Genomic DNA, 22,337 nt, shown 5'->3' with positions numbered 1-22,337 from the left:
CATACGGTATATTTAAGCGATTTGTTAACAGTTTGATCCACCTGGGTCTTGCTTTTAAGATTCGTTAGGTGGCTCTGCAGCAGGGATCAGCTCAGGGCTAATTATTCCCTACTACTAAGGCGCGACCTGTCTGTGTAACTCTACCCAGTGCCCCATGGATTAAGTTTTCCAGCCTGACTAGTGGATGCAGTTATAATTTCTGACCCTACATGATCTCTAGGAATATCTAAAACTCTTTTCGGGCACTGTCCTCAGACACCGTTTGCTCAGTTCTCAGCTCAACACTTGGGAAAGCTCTGCAGAACTGAGTTCTCTCCCTGAGCATCGCTCTCCTTGCTCCTAAACGCTGCTGCGAACACCTGCTTTGGTTTCCCCAGAATTTCAACTTAATCTTGTCAGCTCGGGTATTTGGCTTGGGGTCTCTCTCTCCCTGCACCGTATCCCGGAAAATCTTTAAAGGCGGTAAGCTTTCTGAGCTGATATCATTTATTCCCGGAAAATCTTTAAAGGCGGTAAGCTTTCTGAGCTGATATCATTTATTCCCTGTGTCTCCAGGAGCACTGTTCTTCGTTACTGATGCCAAGTGTCTTGGAAGACAGACCCAATGCTCTATTTCTATCGCAGGATTTTATTTAAAATAAAACTAATGCTGAGAGTTTCCTCTAAAACGCAAACTCAGTGCAATGCTTTTCCCTCCGCACAGCGTAAGATGAACCGGCCACAAGCTACTGAATTAAAGCACCACCTCCAGGCTCCAGCACCGCCTACAGGCTAGTGCGCAAGCGCAGAACTCCTGCGCGCCCGCCACGACCAGCTCTAACTGCGCCTGCGCCAAACAGCGCGGCGCGCCAACGCGCGAGTAAGCGCCTGCCAATCAGAGCGCACGGTGCTCCTTGATCCCGCCCACTAACCGGGCAACCAATCGCCTGTCCCGGCGCGCTGTTGGCGGTGGATCCAAAGCGAAAAGAGTTCCTAGGAGGGGATCAGGCTGAAACGCTGCGCTGGGAAGGATGGAGGCGGCGGAGACCGAGACCGAGGCCGAGGCTGCAGCCGTAGAGTGAGTGTCTGCCGCCAGGTGCCAGCCAGGGGCGGGCTGTGGTGTATGTTGCCGCTCCCCGAGGACAGGTGACCGTTTCCTGGATCCCGCGGGGAAGTGATCCTGACCCCAGACCTTAGTCTCAGGTTCTAGAGATGCCTTGTCTCCAAGATGCGGGCCTATGAGGGACTGCCCGTCACTCCCCGTTTGCTCGCCTCCCGGGGGTGTGCCATGAAAGGGGAGGGTTTCACCCCTGCCCCTCCCTCCACCCTCCTGGCGGGCTGCACCGCCCTCACAGTGGGCTTTCCGCCTGCAGGAGACACCCTGGGAGGTCCTTTCATTCTGTCTCGCCTGTCCCACCGCCTCTCCCACTGGGTTGTTTGGTCTTGATCCCCGCCTCCCAGCGGGCCGCTCCAGCCCCAACAAGGAAAACCTGTGCCTCGGCATCTAGCCCGGTCCCGAGCCGTTCCCCAAGTATTCTACGGTTCTACCCCACGGGGTGCTCTCTGCCTGGAGGGCACCCCACTGCCCATCAGTTCTGCCTTATTTTTCCCTTTCCCAGTACATTTCCCTGGACTCTAATGGTTTCTCTTCAGCGAGGCACTCCCCACCCTACACTCCTTATTCCCTTTTGCCCTGCTTATTTTTGCTCATGGTCCTTATTCCCTTCATATGTCCTCCATATGCACACACCATTCCGGGTCGCAGAGGGCCCTTTAGGCCGGTGTACAGATGCCGATCAGAGGAGACCCTCGGCGTTGGTACATGTATCTACGTGTGCACAGAAGTTCTCCAGATCCAGCCCCCACCCCAGCAGCCTGCAGTTTCCCCTGTTTCCTTGCCCCATGCAGGGCCCTGGCCAAGCTGGCAAACATCCTGGAGCCTATAGGCCTGCAGGAAGAGGCGGAGGTGCCCGGACAGATCCTGGCTGAGTTTGTGATGGTATGTTCAAGATGGTAGCCAGTTTTTCAGGAGCCGGGGACTGCTCCTGGGTTCTTCTATTGAGATGCTGGGCAGCACTGATGGTGAGCAGACTGGAAGGCAGCCTTGTTGGCCTACGGTGCAAGGATTTAAGGATGTTCCCTGCCTCTCTCCTCCCTCTGAACAGGATTCCCGAAAGAAGGACAAGCTGCTCTGCAGCCAGCTTCAGGTAGTGGACTTCCTGCAGAACTTCTTGGCTCAGGAGGACATTGTCCAGGGCCTGGACCCCTTGGCTTCTGAAGACTGGAGCCGTGAGTAGTCAGGGGGTTGGGAGAGGGCCTGCCTTGAGTGGGGAAGGAAGGGAGCTGTGTAGCTGGTGGAAAGACCGAGGCCCCAGTATTTCAGGCTAGCAGGCCAGCCTTCACTCAAGTTTTCATTCTGGTGGCTCATCTCAGGACAGAAGGCAATTGCAGCCAAGGAGCAATGGAAAGAGCTGAAGGCTACCTACCAAGAACATGTGGAGGCCATCTCAAGGGCCCTGATCCAGGCCATGCCCAAGATGGAGGAGGCCCAAAGGAAGCAGGCACAGCTCCGGGAGGCCCTTGAGCAGCTCCAGGCCAAGGTACGCCCAGGGTGAGGGGAGGGAAGGACATTCAGAGAGGAGGAGGGAAAGGGCGAGCATGCAACCAGAAAAATAAACTCTTTCTCCTCTTGTCCCCCCATCCTTTGCCTACCGGCAGAAGCAAGTAGCCATGGAGAAACTCAGAACAGCCCAGAAGCAGTGGAAGCTGCAACAGGTGCGTCCATCCCCCTAAGAAAATATCCTTTTCTCTCACCATGCTATCGCATGGACTGAGTGCTCTGCCAGGAAAAACTCATCTCCTTTCTTTCTGTGAGGCATTATAGTATGTATAGGTACCGGCATGGACTTGAGTCCTAGCATCACTATTTACAACTACATGACCTTGGGCAGTCACCTCACTTTCTGTGCTTGTTTCTTCATCTATGAAATGGAGGCAATATTAGCACCTACCCTAAAAAGGCAAGTTGTTCAGATGATTAAGCAACTAATACAGCAAGTGCTTAAACTGTGCCTGGCACATAGCAGACTGAGTGAGTGTTACCCTGTTTGTGCCGTCTAGGCTGAAGGGGGTAGGGCAGAGGCTGTTCAGCATCTGATGAGCCACGTCTGCATTCTCACTTTTGGTAGGAGAAGCGTCTACAGCACTTAGCAGAAGTTTCTGCAGAGGTGAGGCAGCGTCAGGCAGGAACTCAGCAGGAGCTTGAGCAGCTGTATCAGGAGCTTGGAACCTTGAAGCAGCAAGCAGGGCAGGAGCGGGACAAGCTGCAGAGGTGAGACGGGGCACATGGGCTGCAGGCTCGGGGTGTTCCAGCTGAAGCTCCTCCCTTCACACCCAGCTCTTTCTTCCAGGCACCAGACCTTCCTTCAACTGCTATACACCTTGCAGGGTCAGCTGCAATCCCCTGAGACAGAGGCAGAGCTACCACAAGACTTGGATCTTCCTGAAGATAAGTCCCAGCTGATGACCCAATCCCGGGAGCAGACCAGAGGGGATACCCTGGGAAGAGATGGAAGTGTGTCCTCCAAGGTGTGTGAGAAATGGGACGAATGGGCATGGAGGTAGGGAGAGAATCTGGGAGAAGGGGCTTAGGCACTGCTCATACCATGTCTCCCCAAGGGTGAGGGCCTAACTCCTGCTGGAGTTGCAAGCTTGCCATGACTTCCTGGGGACAGCAACATGGGAAAGGACCCTAGATTAGGTAGGACTCCAACCCAGGGCCTTGTGTTTCTGGACTGCAGGAGTGGAAGGAGGGAGGGCCTCTGGTTTACCTCTCTATTAGGAGCTCGACTGTTCATGGTGTTGTAGAAAGTGGGGAGGAACAAGGAGTGTATCTTGTGGTTGAAGCACCTCACCCCCATGCCCAGCTGACCCTGGCCTAACCCCTCTCTTACTCTTCCCCAACCCTCTTGCCCCACCCTCATTGCAGGTAGACTGAGCTGAGTACAGCCTGATTTCTGACCAAGACCCAGGTGGGGGCAGGCTCTGGATTCTGTTGATTAAAAGCCTTGAGCTCTCAGCTGCCTGTTTGTCTATTTGTCTTCATATGTTAGTGGGAAGAACCACATTCAAAAGCCAACAACATGACAAGTGCTGGAACTGGTGTGAATTTAGAAAGTGCAAATGGGTAGGGGGCCCTGGCCTGGGGCCTCAGGAGTTGCTTGTTCAAATCAATATGATGCAAACATGCTGAGCTTAATCCAGGGAGGAGGAGAATGCTTTAGGCAGGTGGTTAGATATGGGAAGAGAACTTTAATCACTGATCTAAATGTTTTTTGAAGCCCTGCTATGCGCCAGCCCTCCTGCTGTGAACTGGAGCTACCAGTCCCTGGCCCTGTGGAACATAATGAGTACGAACAAGTAAACAGGTCAATAAGATGATTTCAGAGTGTTGTAAACAGGGTGGCAAACTAAAACAGTAATATGATAAAGTGCAGTACGGAGAGAATATAGAGGATGATGTATCTATCTGTACCGGCCTGTGTCTGTGTGACTTAGCATTTCCATTTGTATGTATGTGTGCCTGTATCTGTTTTTTTGTTGTTTTAAATTACGGTTCACATTCAGTATTATTCTGTATATGTTTCATATGTACAACAGAGTGGTTAGACAATCTTGTACTTTATAGAATGGGTCTGTTTGATATTTCAAGTACCCTCTGGCCCTATACATAGTTATCCTATATAATAAAAGCCTAATATGCAAATTGTCCCCTTGGGCGGTGGTCCCACCAGGAGTTCGACCAGGAGACTGGGAGTTCGACCGCTCGCTATGATGTGCGCTGACCACCAGAGGGTGGCACGGAACATGGCAGGCGTCGGCAACTCGGCGCTGATAGTGTGGCAGTGGAGGTGCTGCCAGCCCCATTGGGCCTTGATGAGCGCGGGACTGCAGCTGGATAGTGGAGCAGGTGAGCAGGAGGCTCCAGGCCAAGGCGGAGTGGGGGGCTAATCACCCCACTGATCACCCCACAGACAGCGACCAGCGGTGGCGGCAGAGGGTGGGGCTGCCACCTGGCTCCCAGGCGCTGAGGGAAAAAGGGCAAATAGCAATATTAAAATATTTCTTCTAATTATTTCCCTTTCAGTGTGCACAAATCTGTGCATTGGGCCACTAGTCCTATACTAATAAAAGACAAACATGCAAATTGACCGTATTTTTGCTATGCCTTAAGCCACGCCCACCAGCCAATCAGAGTGACTATATGCAAATTAACCCAACCAAGATGGCGGCTGGCAGCCACAGAGCTGGAACAAGCAGGAGGCTTGCTTACTCCAGTGATGGAGGAAGCCAAGGTTCCCCACCTGTCGTGGCCCCTCTGAGCTCCACTGAAAGCAACAAAGTTTCAATTATAGAAGGTAAATAAACTCCAGATACCTGCTTTCAGCCAGCCGTCGCCACAGAGCTGGAGCAAGCAGGAGTGGGTTGCCCCTGGCGATGGAGGAAGCCAAGCTTTCAGCAGGCCTCCGCTAAAGGCAACAAAGTTTCAATTATAGAAAGTAACTAAATCCCAGAATAAAAAAAAAAAAAGGAGAGGCTGGGAGCTTAGGTCGCCAGGGTGCTTGGCCAGCTTGAAAACGGCCCTCAGCCCCTCACCCAGACTGGCCAGGCACCCCAGTGGGGACCCCCCCCACCCTAAAGGGGGTGTGGCCAGCCTGAAAACAGCCATCAGCCCCTCACCCAGGCTGGCCAAACCTCCATGGGGTGAGGGTCCCCCACTGGGGTGGACATCCTCCGAGGGGTCCCACACTGCAGGAGGGCATAGGCCAGGCTGAGGGACCCCCCGAGTGCAAAAATTTTTGCGTACCGGGCCTCTAGTTAAAATATAATTGTGTTTGTTGCTTTCAGTCTCCATTCCTCTGGGTATCTGTTGCTAGGTGTGTAGACATTGGGGGGCACTGCTGTATGTGTGAGTGAGATTGCATTCGTGATTGGGTGTGTGGAACTGCTGTCTAAGAGAAAGCTAGTGGAAAACTCAATTTGTGTGAGAAAGACTGACATTCTTTTGAGGAAGACACGTGATCCTTTGTTTTAGGTGAGAGTTTCAAGAAATGTTGGTTCCTCTTCTATCTCAAACTGATGCCTTCTCTCAGGTGGCAGTTGAGATCCGTGAGCACGCTGATGGTTTGCTTTGCTTTTCTGAGGTGTCCCTAATTTTCCCTAATGTTGTTGTTTTTTTCTGTATGCTGGCCCCATTGTTTATGTATGAAATAGGACAGATGTCAGAGGTCTTTGAGGGTCTGCATCATGACTGACCAAGGTGGTCAGTGAGGGTTGAGGATACTCCTTTAGGGAGCACACAAATACCCAGAGAGCCTTCCTCAGACTACCCATGTCTCTCCCCCCCAATCCCCCCAACCTTCCGCATGATCCCTGCTGTAGCTCTCTAAGAGCACCTCAGATACTCAGTCCTATCCTTCCCTCTCTTCCTACTGGGTAGGCTCCCCTACCCCTGCAGTCTGGCTTGTTTTTCTAGCCTCATATACTCTGAAATTTTTGCCGTACAAACTAGAGAGCTGGAATTTTTCCACCCTGGGAAAGGAGTGTTTGCCAAAGGACACCGGGTATGGTTTGGATGCTGTGGAGTATCCCATTCTTGCATACATGGTGGCTGACAAAGTCAGCAGGGCAGGGAAGACTCCCATGGAGCTCACCAGGCTGGGGTGAAGGATTCTATCCTGAAATACTCGAAGCCAGGGGACAGGGGAGGACACTAGACAGATGTACAGTAATCAAACTTAGAAGTCTGCAAAACTGCTGGGAACTAGAATTCTCTTTGGGAGTACGGAATGAGTCAGTTCACAGTGAGGCCATAGAGCAGTGGTTCTCAACCTTCCTAATACTGCGACCCTTTAATACAGTTCCTCATGTTGTGGTGACCCCCAACCATAAAATTATTTTTGTTGCTACTTCATAACTGTAATTTTGCTACTGTTATGAATCGTAATGTAAATATCTGATATGCAGGATGTATTTAGGCGACCCCTGTGAAAGGGTTGTTTGACCTCCAAAGGGGTCGCGACCCACAGGTTGAGAACCGCTGCCATAGAGGAGAGGAGGATTGAAACTATGTTTTGTTCAAATCCCTTGAATTGCCCATGTTGCTGGAGCCTTGAGTTGGACAGAAGTGTCTTGACTGACAAGCTAAGGAATTAGGATTTATTTTCAGATAGAAATCAGATTTCAGCTTCTAGCTGTTCTCACTCCCCTGAGTTCCCCTAAAGATTCTCCTTTTCCTCTTCATTGACATTTGCACAGATAGACAGACATATGCAAGAAGGGAACCTACCCTTGGGAAATTGTGATCTCGAACACAGACGTGCAGATGTGGAGACGTGTGAGTCCACAGTGGTTGCTGAAAAAGCCTGCTGCCTGGCAAAGATTTTCTCTCCCTCTTTTCCATCTAAAGGAGGGACACAGAAACCAGTGAAGAATACAGGGGGATGGAGACCAGCCAGTGCATCAACACAGTCAAGACACTGTTGCTTGTTTTTGTTAATCCTCACCCGAGGAAATTTTTCCATTGATTTTTAGGGAGAGTGAAAGAGAGGGAAAGACAGAGAGAAACAGCTATGTGAGAGAAACACATCGATGGGTTGCCTCCTGCAGGAGCCCCCACTAGGCCGGGGAGGAGCCTGCAACAAGGTACTTGCCCTTGACCAGAATCGGACCTGGTACACTTTGGTCTGCAGCCCAATGCTGTATCCACTGAGCTGAATAGGGCCTGTTGCTCTGTCTTGACCAGAAGAAGCCACCTTGTAGATAACTTACAATGAAGATTAAGTTTACTCCATTAAACAATAGGAAAACTTTCTTTTCCTATATTCTATAAGAATAATGTTTTCTTTTTGAAACAGCGATTTTCCTTTATGGTGGGACATTCTTTTGCTTATTCTAGTTTTAATTTCACATATTTTAGGTATTGTCATATTTTTCTAGGAATATTTTATTTCTAACTTTTTAAGTTCATTGATATGAAATTATTTTAGTATTTTCTTTTAATATCTGCAGCCTGTTTTAGGATGGCCTAATGTTATATTTCTGATTTTTTTGTGTGTGTGCCTTATCTAATATTTTCCTTGATCCATCTTTTCAAATGTTCATTCATTTTTTAAAATTTATTTTAAAATATCTTTATATGTTTGTTTTTTCTTTTAGAGAGAGAGAATGGAAGGGAGAGAGAAAAAAGATAGAAACATCAATGAGAGAGAAACATCAATTGACTGCCTCCTGCACACCCACTACTGGGGATGGAGCCTGCAACCTGGGCATGTGCCCTGACCAGGAGTTGAAGTGATGACCTCTTGGTGCCTGGGTCCATGCTCAACCACTGAGCCACACATTTTTAAATATTCCAAGATTGCCTTCCGTGATTCACTATTATATGTTTATTCTGCCTCATTTATTTGTAGTAATATCCTGGTAATTTCCTACCTTTATACATGTATACACACACACACACACTCCTACCTTTATACATGTATACACACACACACACACACACACACACTCCTACCTTTATACATGTATACACACACACACACACACACACACACACACACACACAGTCCTGGAAAGCAGACATTATTAGGTAAGATATACATATAATCTTTTGTTTCTACGGAAGACTAAACCTCAGGAAATAAAAAATCTTTGTCTATGAAGAGATAAGTTGTTCAAATTACTGGTTGTCCACCAAATTCACACAGCTCCGCTACATTTCCTATCCTCCTTTGGAGTTAGATGAGGCCATTATGACTGGACTGTATCCAAGTAGATGGGGACAGAAATGATATACTACGTCCAAGCCTGGCTTATGAAATCCACACATCTCCATTTTTCTCTGACTTCTGGCTAAATGGAGAGGAAACTGAAGATTATGAGGAAGGTAGATACACAAAATTGAGGGAGCCTGGGTCTTGTCACTTGGAAGAAAATAGCCCGATTAAAGACAACTGTGTTGGACCATTCTGTGAGTAAGGGAAAAAAAAGTTATTATAGGAAGCCACTGATACACTGAGTGGTTTTATTGGATAGCTTAAAACTTCTGGATCCAATTCTAGTTTCTCCAAGCAAATATCTCAGGAACTCCTCCTTTAATGTTTTGAGGTAATAACTAAAAATTTGTTGAACTGGAAAAAACCACTTCTGAAAGGTTCATCTCAAGTTAAAACAGGTACACTGCAAATGGAGTTTCGGTCAAAGGCAGGGATAGTACTTTCATTATATTTTCCATTTCCCACGCCAAAGATGCAAAAATATCAGACTAAAGACATCTGATTTGAAGAGATGATTGCTGCAATGTTTATAACTTAAAATCTGTAATAAGTCATAACATAATCCTGTGTTCTTAGCAAACTGAACAGTGAATCATTTTGCCTCATAGGAAGTTTATAAACCCTCTTAACATGAATTTTAAAGTGACTAATGAATTTTCCCTGTCCTTACCCCTGTTCTAAACAGCAGACAAAAGTTTAGTTTGGGAGGTGTGTAATCTGCTCAGCTTGCACCTGTACATCGGGAAACTGCTAAATGTTACTCTGAGTTTGAAATATTTTATTCAGAGATTTCGTTTGTTTGCTCAGCTGCTGCACTTTCTTTGCTGTGAGTCATTTCATTATGCACATTCATGTTAGTATTTCTCCCCTTTACTTCTCACATCACTCGCAGTACTTTATCTCTTACCTATTAGTCTTCTCTAGCCTGAGGAATTTATAAGAAGGTGAATGAATCACCATCATAACTGGTTCTCAAAGTTTGTTTTTAAAAAGTACTTTACAGTATCACAATTTAATGTTATTTAGGATCCCAGTGCTCTTGAAGAATCCATGCTTCAATAGGAAGTTTTTTTGTTTTTTAAGGCTAGGAAGAATTTCTTTTGTCTGCTTTCTAATTTACAGAAGTCACATGCCATTTTTACTACTTACTTTTCCTAACCTCTCCTTGCAGTCACATCTTCCCCTTCCCCTCAGTTAACATACATAGGGGGATGAGAACTGATTAGGATGATGAGGGTTGGGGACGGCTGCTTTTCCTCATTTTCTTCCCTGAACTCATTGGTCTTGTAGCCGGTTTGAATATAAACAACATCTAATTATCTCTTTAAGTTAAAGCAGTGGTTCTCAACCTTGGCTGCACATTAGAATCACCTGGGAATCTTTTTAAAATCCTGATTTCTGGGCCTAAATCAGGATTTAAAAAAGATTCCCAGCTGATTCTAATGTGCAGCCAAGGTTGCGAACCACTGAATTAAAGTAATAAGCCTCAAACAATTGTCATTTTTATGTATAATTAATAAAAGTGAAATGTTGATTTTCAACATGGTGTTTCAGTCTAATCTCTGAATATCGCAAGATAAGCAAATGCAAGAACAACTTTAAGAAATGTTTTGAACTTCCAAATTAACACTTTCATTTCTATTGTTTTCATTAGTTGTTTTTATAACAATTTAATGGGGTAGATATTTATCAGCAATTAGAAATTATTTTATAGACAGGAAAACTATTACAACTTTATAATTATCTTAAAAATATGAAATACACTTTCAATACTTTGACAGAATTTTAAAAAGCAGTGTACTTATCACAGCCATCTTTGGCAAATCACAAAAGCAAAGAGCCAAGATTTGCTCCTCTGTGTTCTTGCAGCCTAAGCATGCATTCCACCTGGCACTCCCCATATTTTATGGAAAGTACTGTTAACATTTCTAATTTTGTGCTATCGCTTTGTCTTTTTTATCCATGTATTATTACTACAAAATACAGTGCTTATTGCATGATTGGTATTCAAGACTTGTTTCTTTCCTTTTCTCCTTATAGCTTCACTATGCAAAGATACATTTAAAATTGCAAATGAATTGGGACAGACAAAGCTTTCAAGGAAATCTCCAAATGAGTGAGGGAAGCTTGTTCTACACTACAATGCAGCATTTTGAAATATAGAGATGTTGCAATTTTTTCTATTGTAGAAAAACATGCATAACAAAATTTACCTAGTCTTAGCCATTTGTAAGTCTACAGTTCAGTAGCATTAAGTACATTCATATTGTTGTGCAGCCATTAGCACTATTCATCTCCAGAAATTTTTCATCATCCCAAGCTGAAACTCTATACCCATTAAACAATAACCTACTATTCCTCCCTCCCAGCACCTGACAACCACTATTCTAATTTGTCTCTCTGAATGTGACTACTCTAGGTACCTCGTATAAGTGGAGTTATATAGTAATGTTTGTTCCTTTGTGACTGGCTTGCTTCTAATAGCATAATGTTTTAATGTTCATTTATGTTGTAGTATGTATCAGAACTTTCTTCATTAAGGCTGAAAAATATTCCACATATATATGTACTGCATTTTGTTTATCCATTTTATCCATCGATGAAAACTTAGGTTGCTTCACCTTTTGGCTGTTGTGGATAATATTGCTATGAGCATAATTAATCTTTTACAGAGATCTCATTTTCACTCAATTTCTCCCTACTGCAATTAGCTTAGAATCTATAATTAGTAATTATTGTTTCCCTTTTATACCACAAATTTTAGATTTTTCTCACCCTCTATTAACACATCTGATGATTTGGGTTGCTTGCTCAGCATATTAAGATATTTAACTCTGAGGTATATGAACATCTGGTTCCTATGCTACTTTTAGTCTGATTTCTACAGTTTCCCATTTAAGGTCATCATCAAGCATGAATCTCCTAAACACAAGATTATTTATAACTTTGTCCTTGCTATGTAAGAATCCCATCTCCCAATCCTAAGGATTAATTACTTCTGGCAGTACATTTTATTTCTTGGTCACCTATAGATCTATGAAATCCTAAAGGACTAAGTGGCTATCATAGCTTTATAGACTAGTCCCCCTTATCTGTGGTTTCGCTTTCCATGGTTTCAGTTACCCATGGTCCAAAAATATTAAACAGAAAATTCCAGAAATAAGGAATTCTTAAGTTTTAAATTGCATGCCATTCCACTCCATCCCACCCAGGATGTGAATCATTCCTTTATCTAGTGTATCCACACTGTACATGCTACCCACCCATTAGTCATTTAATAGCATTCTCAGTTATTAGGTTATCAGAGATAGAGAACACATTCACATGACTTTTATCACAGTATTTTTTATATTCTATCTTGTTGATCTCTTATTGTACCTAATTTATGAATTAAACTTTATCACAGGTATGTATGGCTAGGAGTAAACAGTATATTTATATATTTAGGTACTATCTGTGGTTTAAGTTATCCAGTGGGGGTCTTGGAACATAACCACTGTGGGTAGGGGGGGATACTATATTTAGTGAAATTCATGTCTCTCCTAAGAGGATTATCCTCCTTCCCAATGTCCCTCCAAAACAGGACTTCTAATTCCATAGACTTATTTTGTAAGGATGGGAAATATATTCATTGGATCACTGAGAATGACAGTGACATAGGCCTCCTTTTTCCTCCATACTTTGATTCCTTAACCCATATATTTTAGCTTCAGAGATACAGAACCATTAACTCCAACCCTACAGGTATCTTTTGGGAGCCGTCATCTTAGCTGCATCTTAAAGAAGCCTTTCCAGTATTCTATTGGGAAAGAAATTTCTGGGTGATAATATACAAGGTAGAGTCAGTTGATCTTACTGTGATGGACAGTCTGAGGTTCTTAAAGGCATCCTCTCAGATGTCTTCTGCCAGATCATAAGATCTCAATACTCCTCTGTCAGAGACCGTACTACAGCATGGGATGATTGGGGCTACAAGTTCAGCCTCCATCTATAACTCCTCATTCTAACAATAAGATCTTAATCTTGATTTTCAACACTCTCTGCTCTTTAGCTGTAGGAATAGGAAGTGAGGAGGCTTTTTTTGTCCTGCAAAACATACACTTGAGTTAAAAAGCCGGACTGAACCTGATACTCTTATTTAATTTCAGGGCTTCTCTAGTTCTTGTAAGCTCTGGAAATATTATAAAAGCTAAGGCAGCCCCTTCTCCCATACCTAATCACATTTTATTAGAGATGAGTCTTAGAACTGTATTGCTACAGTATATCATGGGTTGATACCATTCAACCTATGGTTAGCAGTGCTAACTAACACTGTCATTTTGTTCAGAGATCCCATAACCTCATTCTAAAAATCTTATATCTAGAAGCACATGTAGTACCAACTAGTTTTGTTTGGATATCACCAAAAAAGACCCTGATACACAAAATTGAGTGCAATTAGTTTATTTTTGAGATGATTCTAAGAAGCACTCTGGGAAATTGGGTAGTTTGGATAAGGAATGGAATCAAGTACAGGTATGCTAGTGAGCATGCTACTTCCGTGAATGACTGATTCTCAAACACTCGGGATCATAGGGAAATGGCGTATACAGTGTTCTCTGAATGAGGAAGTTGAATCATCTTTGGTTGGTAAATGCTTTCGTAAGTATCACTTGCTTGGCAACTTGGAACTGCCTTGCATATTTTCCAAGAAAACTTCATTGAGCAGAGAAATTCTTCACTCAACCTAGAAAGGACTAGGTTCTTGCAGTAAGAAATAATTGATATGTATAGAAGAGATATGAGAACATATAATCATGAGGTTATTAATATCTATTATACTACTTTAAACAAATTAACGAAAACTTTTCCGGATTGAAAGTTACTTATTTTAAATGTAACAAAGACAAGGGAGTTATGCCTTATTTTATACCCATATGCATTCAAGTGCATAACCCATCACTATATCTTTGAGATGGGCTAAAATTTCTAGCATCACAAAAGAAAACAATAGTCCTAGGATCATTGAGAGCAAGTAGCAGAGGTGTAGATTTTCATCAAAATTTGTCTGAACCCAATAGCCAAACTGCCTATTTCCTGTATTATGATACTAAATTATGCAATTAGTTATCAGTCTCTTTTGAAAACCCTGAATACCGTAAATAACTATCTGAATTTCAGACATTCAGTCTCAGCTAATGACTGCTAATACAAGGTTGGATTCTGGTAGAAAAGATTCATGAGTTTTGTTTATTTATCCACTGAAGTCGCAGATTTTCCAAAGGGGAAAAAGACCCAAGGAAATATAAAATGTACGTGGATGTACAAGTTTGTGTGTATTTGCAATGAGCTTCCTAAGAGAATTAAAAGTATCCAAAATATTCTCAGACAATTTTGCTGTACGTGTTTTCTAAATTTGGGAGCACAACATCTTTAGGGGTTTTCTCTTTATAAATCAACTCATTATCATCATCATTATCATCATCATCTCAGCAAAGTGCTCAAGTGATGATAGGAAATGGTAGAGAGGCATCTGCATATGTGCCCTCCAGTCTGTGTTTTAACAAGCCTTTGAGCTCTTTCTACCTGTATTTCTTGTATCTTTATTTCATATTTTCACACTTAGTTGGGTGTCTGTTGACTCTACCTCTGCTGGAAGAATATGCTTGTCTATATATAGTTTGGGCTAATGATTCATTTCACTAAGTTCCGTTTGTTTTAACTTGCTTAAATACATTTAAGTGCCAACAATAAAGGTATTTATTCTATAGCAAATTCAGTACATAACAAGTCCGAGGCTTTGTTCTCATCACTTGAAATGCAGTGGTGAAACCAAACAAATCATCCTGATTTCATTGCTGTAATTTAGTGGAGAAGACCGAACAAATAAAAAACAAACAAACATAGGCTGTAATGTCATATCTACTATGAGGGAAACAAAAGAAGCTGAAATCAAAGGCATATAATTAAAAATGTTTACATTAGATAGGTGGTCAGTACTGATCAGTGGCACTTAGGCAGAGACTAGCTGTTTCCCCTCGGACCTCATGTGATCCACAGCTTTTATATCGATGCTCAGGATTTTATCATCAGAATTAAAAATTTTCCCCTCGAAACTTTTAAGAAGAACACTCAACTTTGGCAAAATTAGCCCTTTTATACCATTTATATCGACAGTGTTGAAGCTGGGTGCGAAGTAGTGATGAAGGCCTATAAAGCACACTGAGGGACTTTTAGAAACCAAAAGATAAATTTACCTACTGTACAATGTCATTTCTAGCTGCTTGGCGAGCGACTGTCCTGCTGAGGAGAATCTGGCTTATTAGCATAAGCAAGAGCCAGGTGTGGAGGAATGTGAGGTCTCCCTGCCAAGAGATAGACCAACTTGTGCTGCATTAGTGGGAGCCCCCTCAGTTCAGCATGACTGTTGGCACGTTTGATACACATCATCTCTCTTTTATATTAGACTCTGCTCATTTGTATAGTATCTAGGGATATGCATGCTTGCCAGTCACACACACAATAGCAAGTACTTTTCCCAGTAGTCATTTATAAAAATAATTCAGATGGGAGACTACCCTCAGAATGTTAACGAAGTTAGATACAGAAAATTTAAGCTTTTCTTTTCCCCAAACTCCCCTTCTTTTTACAATGCCATAAAGCTTTTTTTCAAAATTTCTTGTGCCTAAATAAATACTGCAAAATGGAGGTAATTTTATAAAATAAACAAAATCATAGCATACTTTGGCATTGTTTTTTTAGGCTCCATTTTCTTTTCCAATATTTTCTATATGATTTATAAATTTAAACCATGAGCTTCAGTTAACAAGTATTGAGCCAAAATACCACTGCAGAAATGTGATTGTTTTTTTTCTTTTACATATTCTTCAGCCTTATTTCCTTTCCTATATCACTTCCTCATTCTAGGATCTCATTAAACTAAACTCCCTAAGTGGTAGTTCTGTGTTCAGAATTTCTTACTTCCTTCTCTTCCATAATTCTGCTGCTTTTATACTGTTCTTTTTCCCCTGTAATTTTTGTGCAGATATTTAAGCAAACTAATAAAACATAGTGGCAAAGTGTTACGAGTAAAAGTACAGCAGGAGCCCTAACTGGTTTTGCTCAGTGGATAGAGCATCGGCCTTCGGACTCAAGGGTCCCGGGTTCGATTCTGGTCAAGGGCATGTACCTTGGTTGCGGGCACATCCCCAGTGGGGGGTGTGCAGGAGGCAGCTGATTGATGTTTCTCTCTCATCGATGTTTCTAACTCTCTATCCCTCTCCCTTCCTCTCTGTAAAAAATCAATAAAAAATATTTAAAAAAATAAAATGGTGCTTCCCTTAAAAAAAAAAAAAAGTACAGCAGGAAGGAGGAAGATGCGGTTCCTGTGGAAGAAGATTATTCTGAGATGCTGTGTTGATTAGTAAATATTTAAGTAGGAGCTCCAAAAATTTTGTTGTCCTGAGGAATTAGAAAGATAAATTTACCTCATATTGATATGTAGAAGAGTGGTGTGGAGTGAACATCTGAGTCATTTATCAGGAGTTCAGTTTTGGATATATTAGGTTTGAGATGTCAATTAGAAATTCAATTGGAGTGGATAAGTAGGCAGTTACATTCATAAGTTTGGAGGTCAGGGATGAGGTTCAGACTGAAAATATGAATTTTGAATGTTTCTTTATGTAGATCTTCTTAACCATTAGAATATATATTATCAGCAAGAGAGTGAATGTAGAAAGAAAAGAGTAAAAAAAAAAGGAGGACTCCTATATTTAAGATTAGAGAATGAGGAAAATCTGGTGGTGCGATTGATGAAGGGGATAGTGGGGGAGATGTGTTGGGTGCTAATTGGGTATCTCTTCTGAAGGTGCTTATTTATTCAGTGACAAGAATCTTATCAGCTTTTTACACAGTTATCTATGTAGTATTTTAAAAAGAAAAGCATATTGTCCTTGGGGTAGATATTTTATCAGCTGAGAATTATATTGCCAAAAGTGTTGAGCAATGAAATAAAGAATTGAAGGAAGATTGATTATATTGCTATGGTTTCAGTAACAAAGTACCACAAACTGGGTGGCTTATAACAGAACTTTAATGTCTCATAATTCTGGAGGCTAGAAGTGTGAATTCAAGGTGTTGGTAAGACCATACTCCCTTTAAAACCTATAGTGAAGTGTCCATCCTTGCATCTTCCAGTTTCTGGCAGCCCAGGCATTCATTGGTTTGGTGGCAACATAATTCCAATTTCTGTCGCTGTCTTCATGTGGTATTCTCCCATTGTCTCTTCATCATCTTCCCTCTATATGTGTCCATATCTGTGTCCATTTCTTCCTTTTCATAAGTACAAAATCATATAGAATTATGACCCACCCTGATGATTTCATACTTAATTTGATTATCTCTGTAAAGATCCTATTTCCAAAGTCACTTTCTGAGTACTAAGGGGTTAGGATTTCAAATGTCTATTTTCAAAGACAGTTCAACCCATAATAAAATGATACATATACAATAAGTAGTATGGGTATTTTATTGAAAGATATATATACCAAAAGTATAGGAATATATTCTTGAAGGTAATATTACTTCAAATTAAAATATTTTAGGATAATCTTGACAATGCACAGAGGGCAATTCATTTCTTATACCACCAATGTGACAGCAGTGTGAAAACAACTTACAGTTCAATTCACTTGGCCAAATTCCTTTGAAATTATATGATTGATTGTCATGAGAGGAAGTAAAGATACAAAAATATAACAGTTTTTGTATTAGGTAAATTTTTCTTAATAGACAATATCATGTTGTATAAAATTAACATAATCTAATGGACATAAAATACAACTGCACTGAGCAGTTGGGTCACTCTGAATGGGTCTGTACAGCCTTATTGATACACTAGAGGCCTGGTGCACGAATTCTTGCATGGGTGGGGTCCCTCTGGGTGGCCTGTAGGGATTGGGCTGAAACCCGCAGTCCAACAGTCCAATGCCGCCTGCAGCTCCTACCTGCGGCTTCCGCTCATCCTGGCCCCACTGTGCCTGCCATAGGCTCGAGCCCAATCAGTTCCGATCAAGAGAGGCTCATGCTGCCACAGCAGTGCCTGCCAGCCATGAGCCATGCATCTGGCACCCTCCCAAGGGGAGTGGCCTGCAGGATGGGGCTGAAACCGGCTCTCCGACATCCCCCAAGGGATCCTGGATTGTGAGAGGGTGCAGGCCAGGCTGAGGGACCCCACCAGTGCACTGTCGGGCCAGGGAGGGACTGTGGGAGGGCTTCAGGGCGTGTCAGGCCCATCTCGCTCAGTCCCATTTGGCCGACCCCAGCAGCAAGCTAACCTACCTACCAGTTGGAGCATCTGCCCCCTGGTGGTCAGTGCATGTCATAGTGAGTGGTTGAGCAGCCTTAGCATATCATTAGCATATTATGCTTTAACTGGTTGTTTGGTTCTGCCATTTGGTCTATTTGTATATTACTCTTATTATATAGGATAGTGAGTTAAAGTACTTGGAAGTCTCTGTATCTTGATGTGATCTGATTAATAAGTGATATATAAGAATTGCTTTGGTCTTCCAATCACATTACAGTCATGTGCTGCATAACAACATTTCGATCAACCACAGACTGCATATACTAAGGCAATCTCATCCTGTATAACAAAAGCCTAATATGCTAAGTGTCCGGTTGTCCGGTAACTGGTCATCCGGTGGCCGGTTGACTGTTCAACCAAGAGTATTAAGTGCCACTGCCACTTTAGTAGACATTTTCTGTGCTAAGAGTGGAGTCAACCTGTCCCTATACTTGGGAAATATTTTCAGATTGCAATGATGGAAAACATAGATGAGTTCTGTTTCTTCCACCAATTCAATGCCAGAGAGAGCCCTCTGTGCCAGATAAGGTCAATGTCAAAATATTGAATCCTCGGTTCTACACCCTCTCCATGTTAAAAGCCCTCTTTTTTCATGACTACCACAAAGTTTTCTCATGACTACCACAAAGTTTCTTAATCTGACTGCTCCTCCAACATGCCATCTCCTATGTTCTTTTCTCTCTTCATCTTGATTTCTTATTCCTCTGACCCTCTCAGAAAAAACTAGAGGAGGGCTTATGAGGCAGTGTTTATAAAGTCTACAGTAGTGTACAGTCATGCCCTAGAGCAGTGGTTGGCAAACTGCGGCCCCTTGAGTGTGGCTCTTCCACAAAATATCACATGCGGGTGCACACGTACAGTGCGATTGAAACTTCGTGGCCACACTCAACAGGCCAAAGAGCCGCATGTGGCTCGCAAGCCGTGGTTTGCCGACCACGGCCCTAGAGCAAGCATGTCAAACTCGAGGCCCGGGTCCACAACAAGTATTTTTGCAGCTCAGCCAATATAACAGTATGTAAGAAACATTGTAATAAAAATTTTGTAACTTAATTTTTATAATTTCCTGTTATACATAATTATTAATAATGAACTACAACGTTTGCTAATGATTGATTACTATAATTGTGTTGCATTCATTTCCCTTATGGCTTTACCTGCAGGCACACCATTTCTCTCCACTAACACTAGCAGCGAATATTTTAGCAGCCGATTGCCACATCGTTAGTCTTGTACTGACTTGTTTGTTGTTTGCAACAGGAAATACGCTTTCGGAGAACAAGAAAAATCGGTTTATTTGCATTACGCTTATTAATTTGTGCAGTTATTCAGTGTCTGGTAAGTTAATGTTCAAGAAAAAATATCAATTTTTATTAAAATGTTTTATTATTTTATGTTAATGATTATTTATTTCAGCCCTTTGTATTCAGCATGTCTATGGAAATAAACCTACGTTTCTATGAAAATTGAAGCTTTTGGTTTTTTGTGGCCCACATAAACTTAAACCTTGTTTATTTGGCCCATGTTAGCCTTTGAGTTTGACATGCTTGCCCTAGGGCTTTACATTTACTTACCACACACTCATATACTCCACCAGAGTATCTTCCAGTCCAACAAGCTCCATTCATGGTAAGTGCCTTATATAGGTATACCATTTTTATCTTTTATACTGTTTTTGTACTGTAATATTTCAATGTATCGATATGTTTATATACACAATTACCATCGTGTTACAATTGCCAATAGTATTCAGTACAGTTACAGCTGTACAGGTTTATAGCCTAGGAACAATAGCTATACTAGGGGTCCTCAAACTTTTTAAACAGGGGGCCAGTTCACTGTCCCTCAGACCGTTGGAGGGCTGGACTATATTTAAAAAAAAAACTATGAACAAATTCCTATGCACACTGCACATATCTTATTTTGAAGTAAAAAAACAAAACGGGAACAAATACAATATTTGTATTTGCATGTGGCCCGCAGGCCATAGTTTGAGGACCCCTGAGCTATACCATATAGCCTAGGTATGTAGTAGGCTATACCATCTACATCTTTGTGTACGTCCACTCTATAATGTTCATGCAATAATAAAATCACCCATTTCTCAGAATGTATTACTGTTTAAGTGACATCCCATATAATAAAAGCCTAATATGCTAAGTGTCCCGTGGGCTGTTCAACCCATCCTATCTAATAATAGACAAACATGGTAATTGACCCTACCTTTGCTACGCCTCCCATTGGCTAATCAGCACTATATGCAAATTAACCGCCAACAAAGATGGCGATTAATTTGCATACGCAGGCTCCAAGCGGCGGAAGGAAGACTGAAGGCGGCTCCGGCCGGAGTGAAGGCCTGGGTCCCGGGTGCTGGAGGAAAACCTGTGCCGGCAGCCAGGAGAAGGGAAGGCCTATTGCACAAATCTCTTCGTGCAACAGGCCTCTAGTTAAAGCATAGTATGCTAATGATAAGCTAAGGCTGCTCAACTGCTTGCTATGACATGCACTGACCACCAGGGGGCGGATGCTCCAACCTGTAGCTTAGCTTGCTGCTGTGGTCTAGCAGATCGGGACTAAGTGAGAAGGCCAGACATGCTCTAGAGCCCTCCCATGGCCCCTCCCCGGCTGCCCAACCTCCCACATCCATCCCTCCCTGGCCCCGATTGTGCACTGGTGGGGTCCCTTGGCCTGGCCTACGCCCTCTTGTAATCCGGAACCCCTCAGGGGATGTCACAGAGCTGGTTTGGGCCCGACAGCGGAACGACTGGTCACTATGATGCACCCTGACCGCCAGGGGGCAGACGCTCAATGCAGGAACTTCCCCCTGGTGGTCAGTGGGCTCCCACAGGGGGAGCGCCGATCAGCCAGAAGCCGAGCTCATGGCTGGTGAGCACAGCAGTGGTGGTGGGAGCCTCTCATGCCTCCACGGCAGCGCTAAGGATGTTCGGCATCCTCCTAGGACTCCCAGACTGCAAGAGGGTGCAGGCTGGACTGAGGAACTCCCCCCGAGTGCACGAATTTCATGCACTGGGCCTCTAGTATGACTATAATTTGGTACACTAAGTCTTAATTCACTCAGCTATAAAAAGATCTAAAGTTATAAACTAAAAAATTGCTTTTATCACTTTACATTTAAATTTTTATCATTTTTTATTTACAATCCAAGACTGGTAAACTAATTAAAGTGCCAAAAAATATAGTCATAAAAGTATTCCCTCAGGAATGAATAGAATAACTCTTCAGGCATTCAATAATTTTATTGTAAATTATTTTTTGTCAATGAATTGGGGAAGTAATGTGACACTAGATTATCAATGCTTTTGATCAAGCATTCTGGCAAAGAAAAAAAGGATTAAAGAATACACTCTTTTCCCTCAAAATCTAGGCCTTTCTGGAACACATACTAAAATAACTCCAATGTTTTACCATAATCCCAATCAAAGAACCACAGGTTTGGATAAGCATTGTTTCTTCTCTACATTTTCTCAGAATGACACTTCTCTCAGAATCCCAGGGATTGAATTCAGTCAGCTACAAAAGAACAGAAAATTTAGGAATATGTGAATATTAGAACTTCATGGTGGAATATTCTGTCTTTTACGTAATTTAAACTTAAAAAGGTGATTTGCAATGGAAGAACTAAGGTATCATTCACAGTTACATTATTTTTAATAAATTCAGATTGGTCCAGGGTAGGACAAAGTCTCACTGTGCTGGAGGCATTTATTATGTCTCTTTTGTACCAGTAGAATTATACAGCAGTCTCAGATTTGTGAGGTGCATTGCATTAATTAAGTTAAATTACAGTGTGAGATATTTTGGCAGTTCTACAAATATATAGAAGGAGAATGGAGCAAAACCAAGTAGAATAAAGGCCTAAAGAAAATTACTGAAATGTGGAATTTGCCTCTGTGATGTCATCTAAGGCACGAGTTAAAAAGGGACATGTGGGATCTGAACTTGGCTTAGGAATATTATAATATTCTTAGTGTAGAGATGAAGAAAATAAGACTTTCATATGTCAAATAACTTGCTGTAACTGAGACTTTTTAATTTAAAATCATGGTAGAAATTGTTTAGGCAGCAGTAGGCCATCAAATTCACTAGGTTCTTAGTGAGAAGTCCATATATTCATAGCATGAAGCCATTAGATTGCTGAGCATATGGGAGCAGATACC

The 22,337-nt window shown here is 42.6% G+C and overlaps 1 protein-coding gene across 3 annotated transcripts; it reads left to right on the top strand.

The window, feature by feature from the left end:
* Window positions 1-920: 920 nt before the first annotated feature.
* ZWINT (ZW10 interacting kinetochore protein) lies at window positions 921-4,448 on the top strand. Of its 3 annotated transcripts, XM_023762573.1 has the most exons (9): window positions 921-1,057; window positions 1,888-1,978; window positions 2,145-2,268; window positions 2,413-2,579; window positions 2,698-2,754; window positions 3,168-3,310; window positions 3,390-3,567; window positions 3,658-3,739; window positions 3,968-4,057. In XM_023762573.1, the coding sequence occupies exons 1-8, from the start codon at window positions 1,011-1,013 to the stop codon at window positions 3,697-3,699; spliced, it is 849 nt and encodes a 282-aa protein (XP_023618341.1). In that variant the 5' UTR covers window positions 921-1,010; the 3' UTR covers window positions 3,700-3,739; window positions 3,968-4,057. The 3 variants fall into 3 exon arrangements, with proteins under 3 accessions (XP_023618341.1, XP_023618340.1, XP_014319936.1); XM_023762572.1 differs by lacking the exons at window positions 3,658-3,739; window positions 3,968-4,057 and adding an exon at window positions 4,336-4,448; XM_014464450.2 differs by lacking the exon at window positions 3,658-3,739.
* Window positions 4,449-22,337: the final 17,889 nt, after the last annotated feature.

This window comes from Myotis lucifugus, unplaced genomic scaffold (assembly GCF_000147115.1).
Source record: "Myotis lucifugus unplaced genomic scaffold, Myoluc2.0 scaffold_253, whole genome shotgun sequence".
Classification (NCBI taxonomy): Eukaryota; Metazoa; Chordata; class Mammalia; order Chiroptera; family Vespertilionidae; genus Myotis; species Myotis lucifugus.
This window is presented reverse-complemented; position numbering and strand designations above follow the sequence as displayed.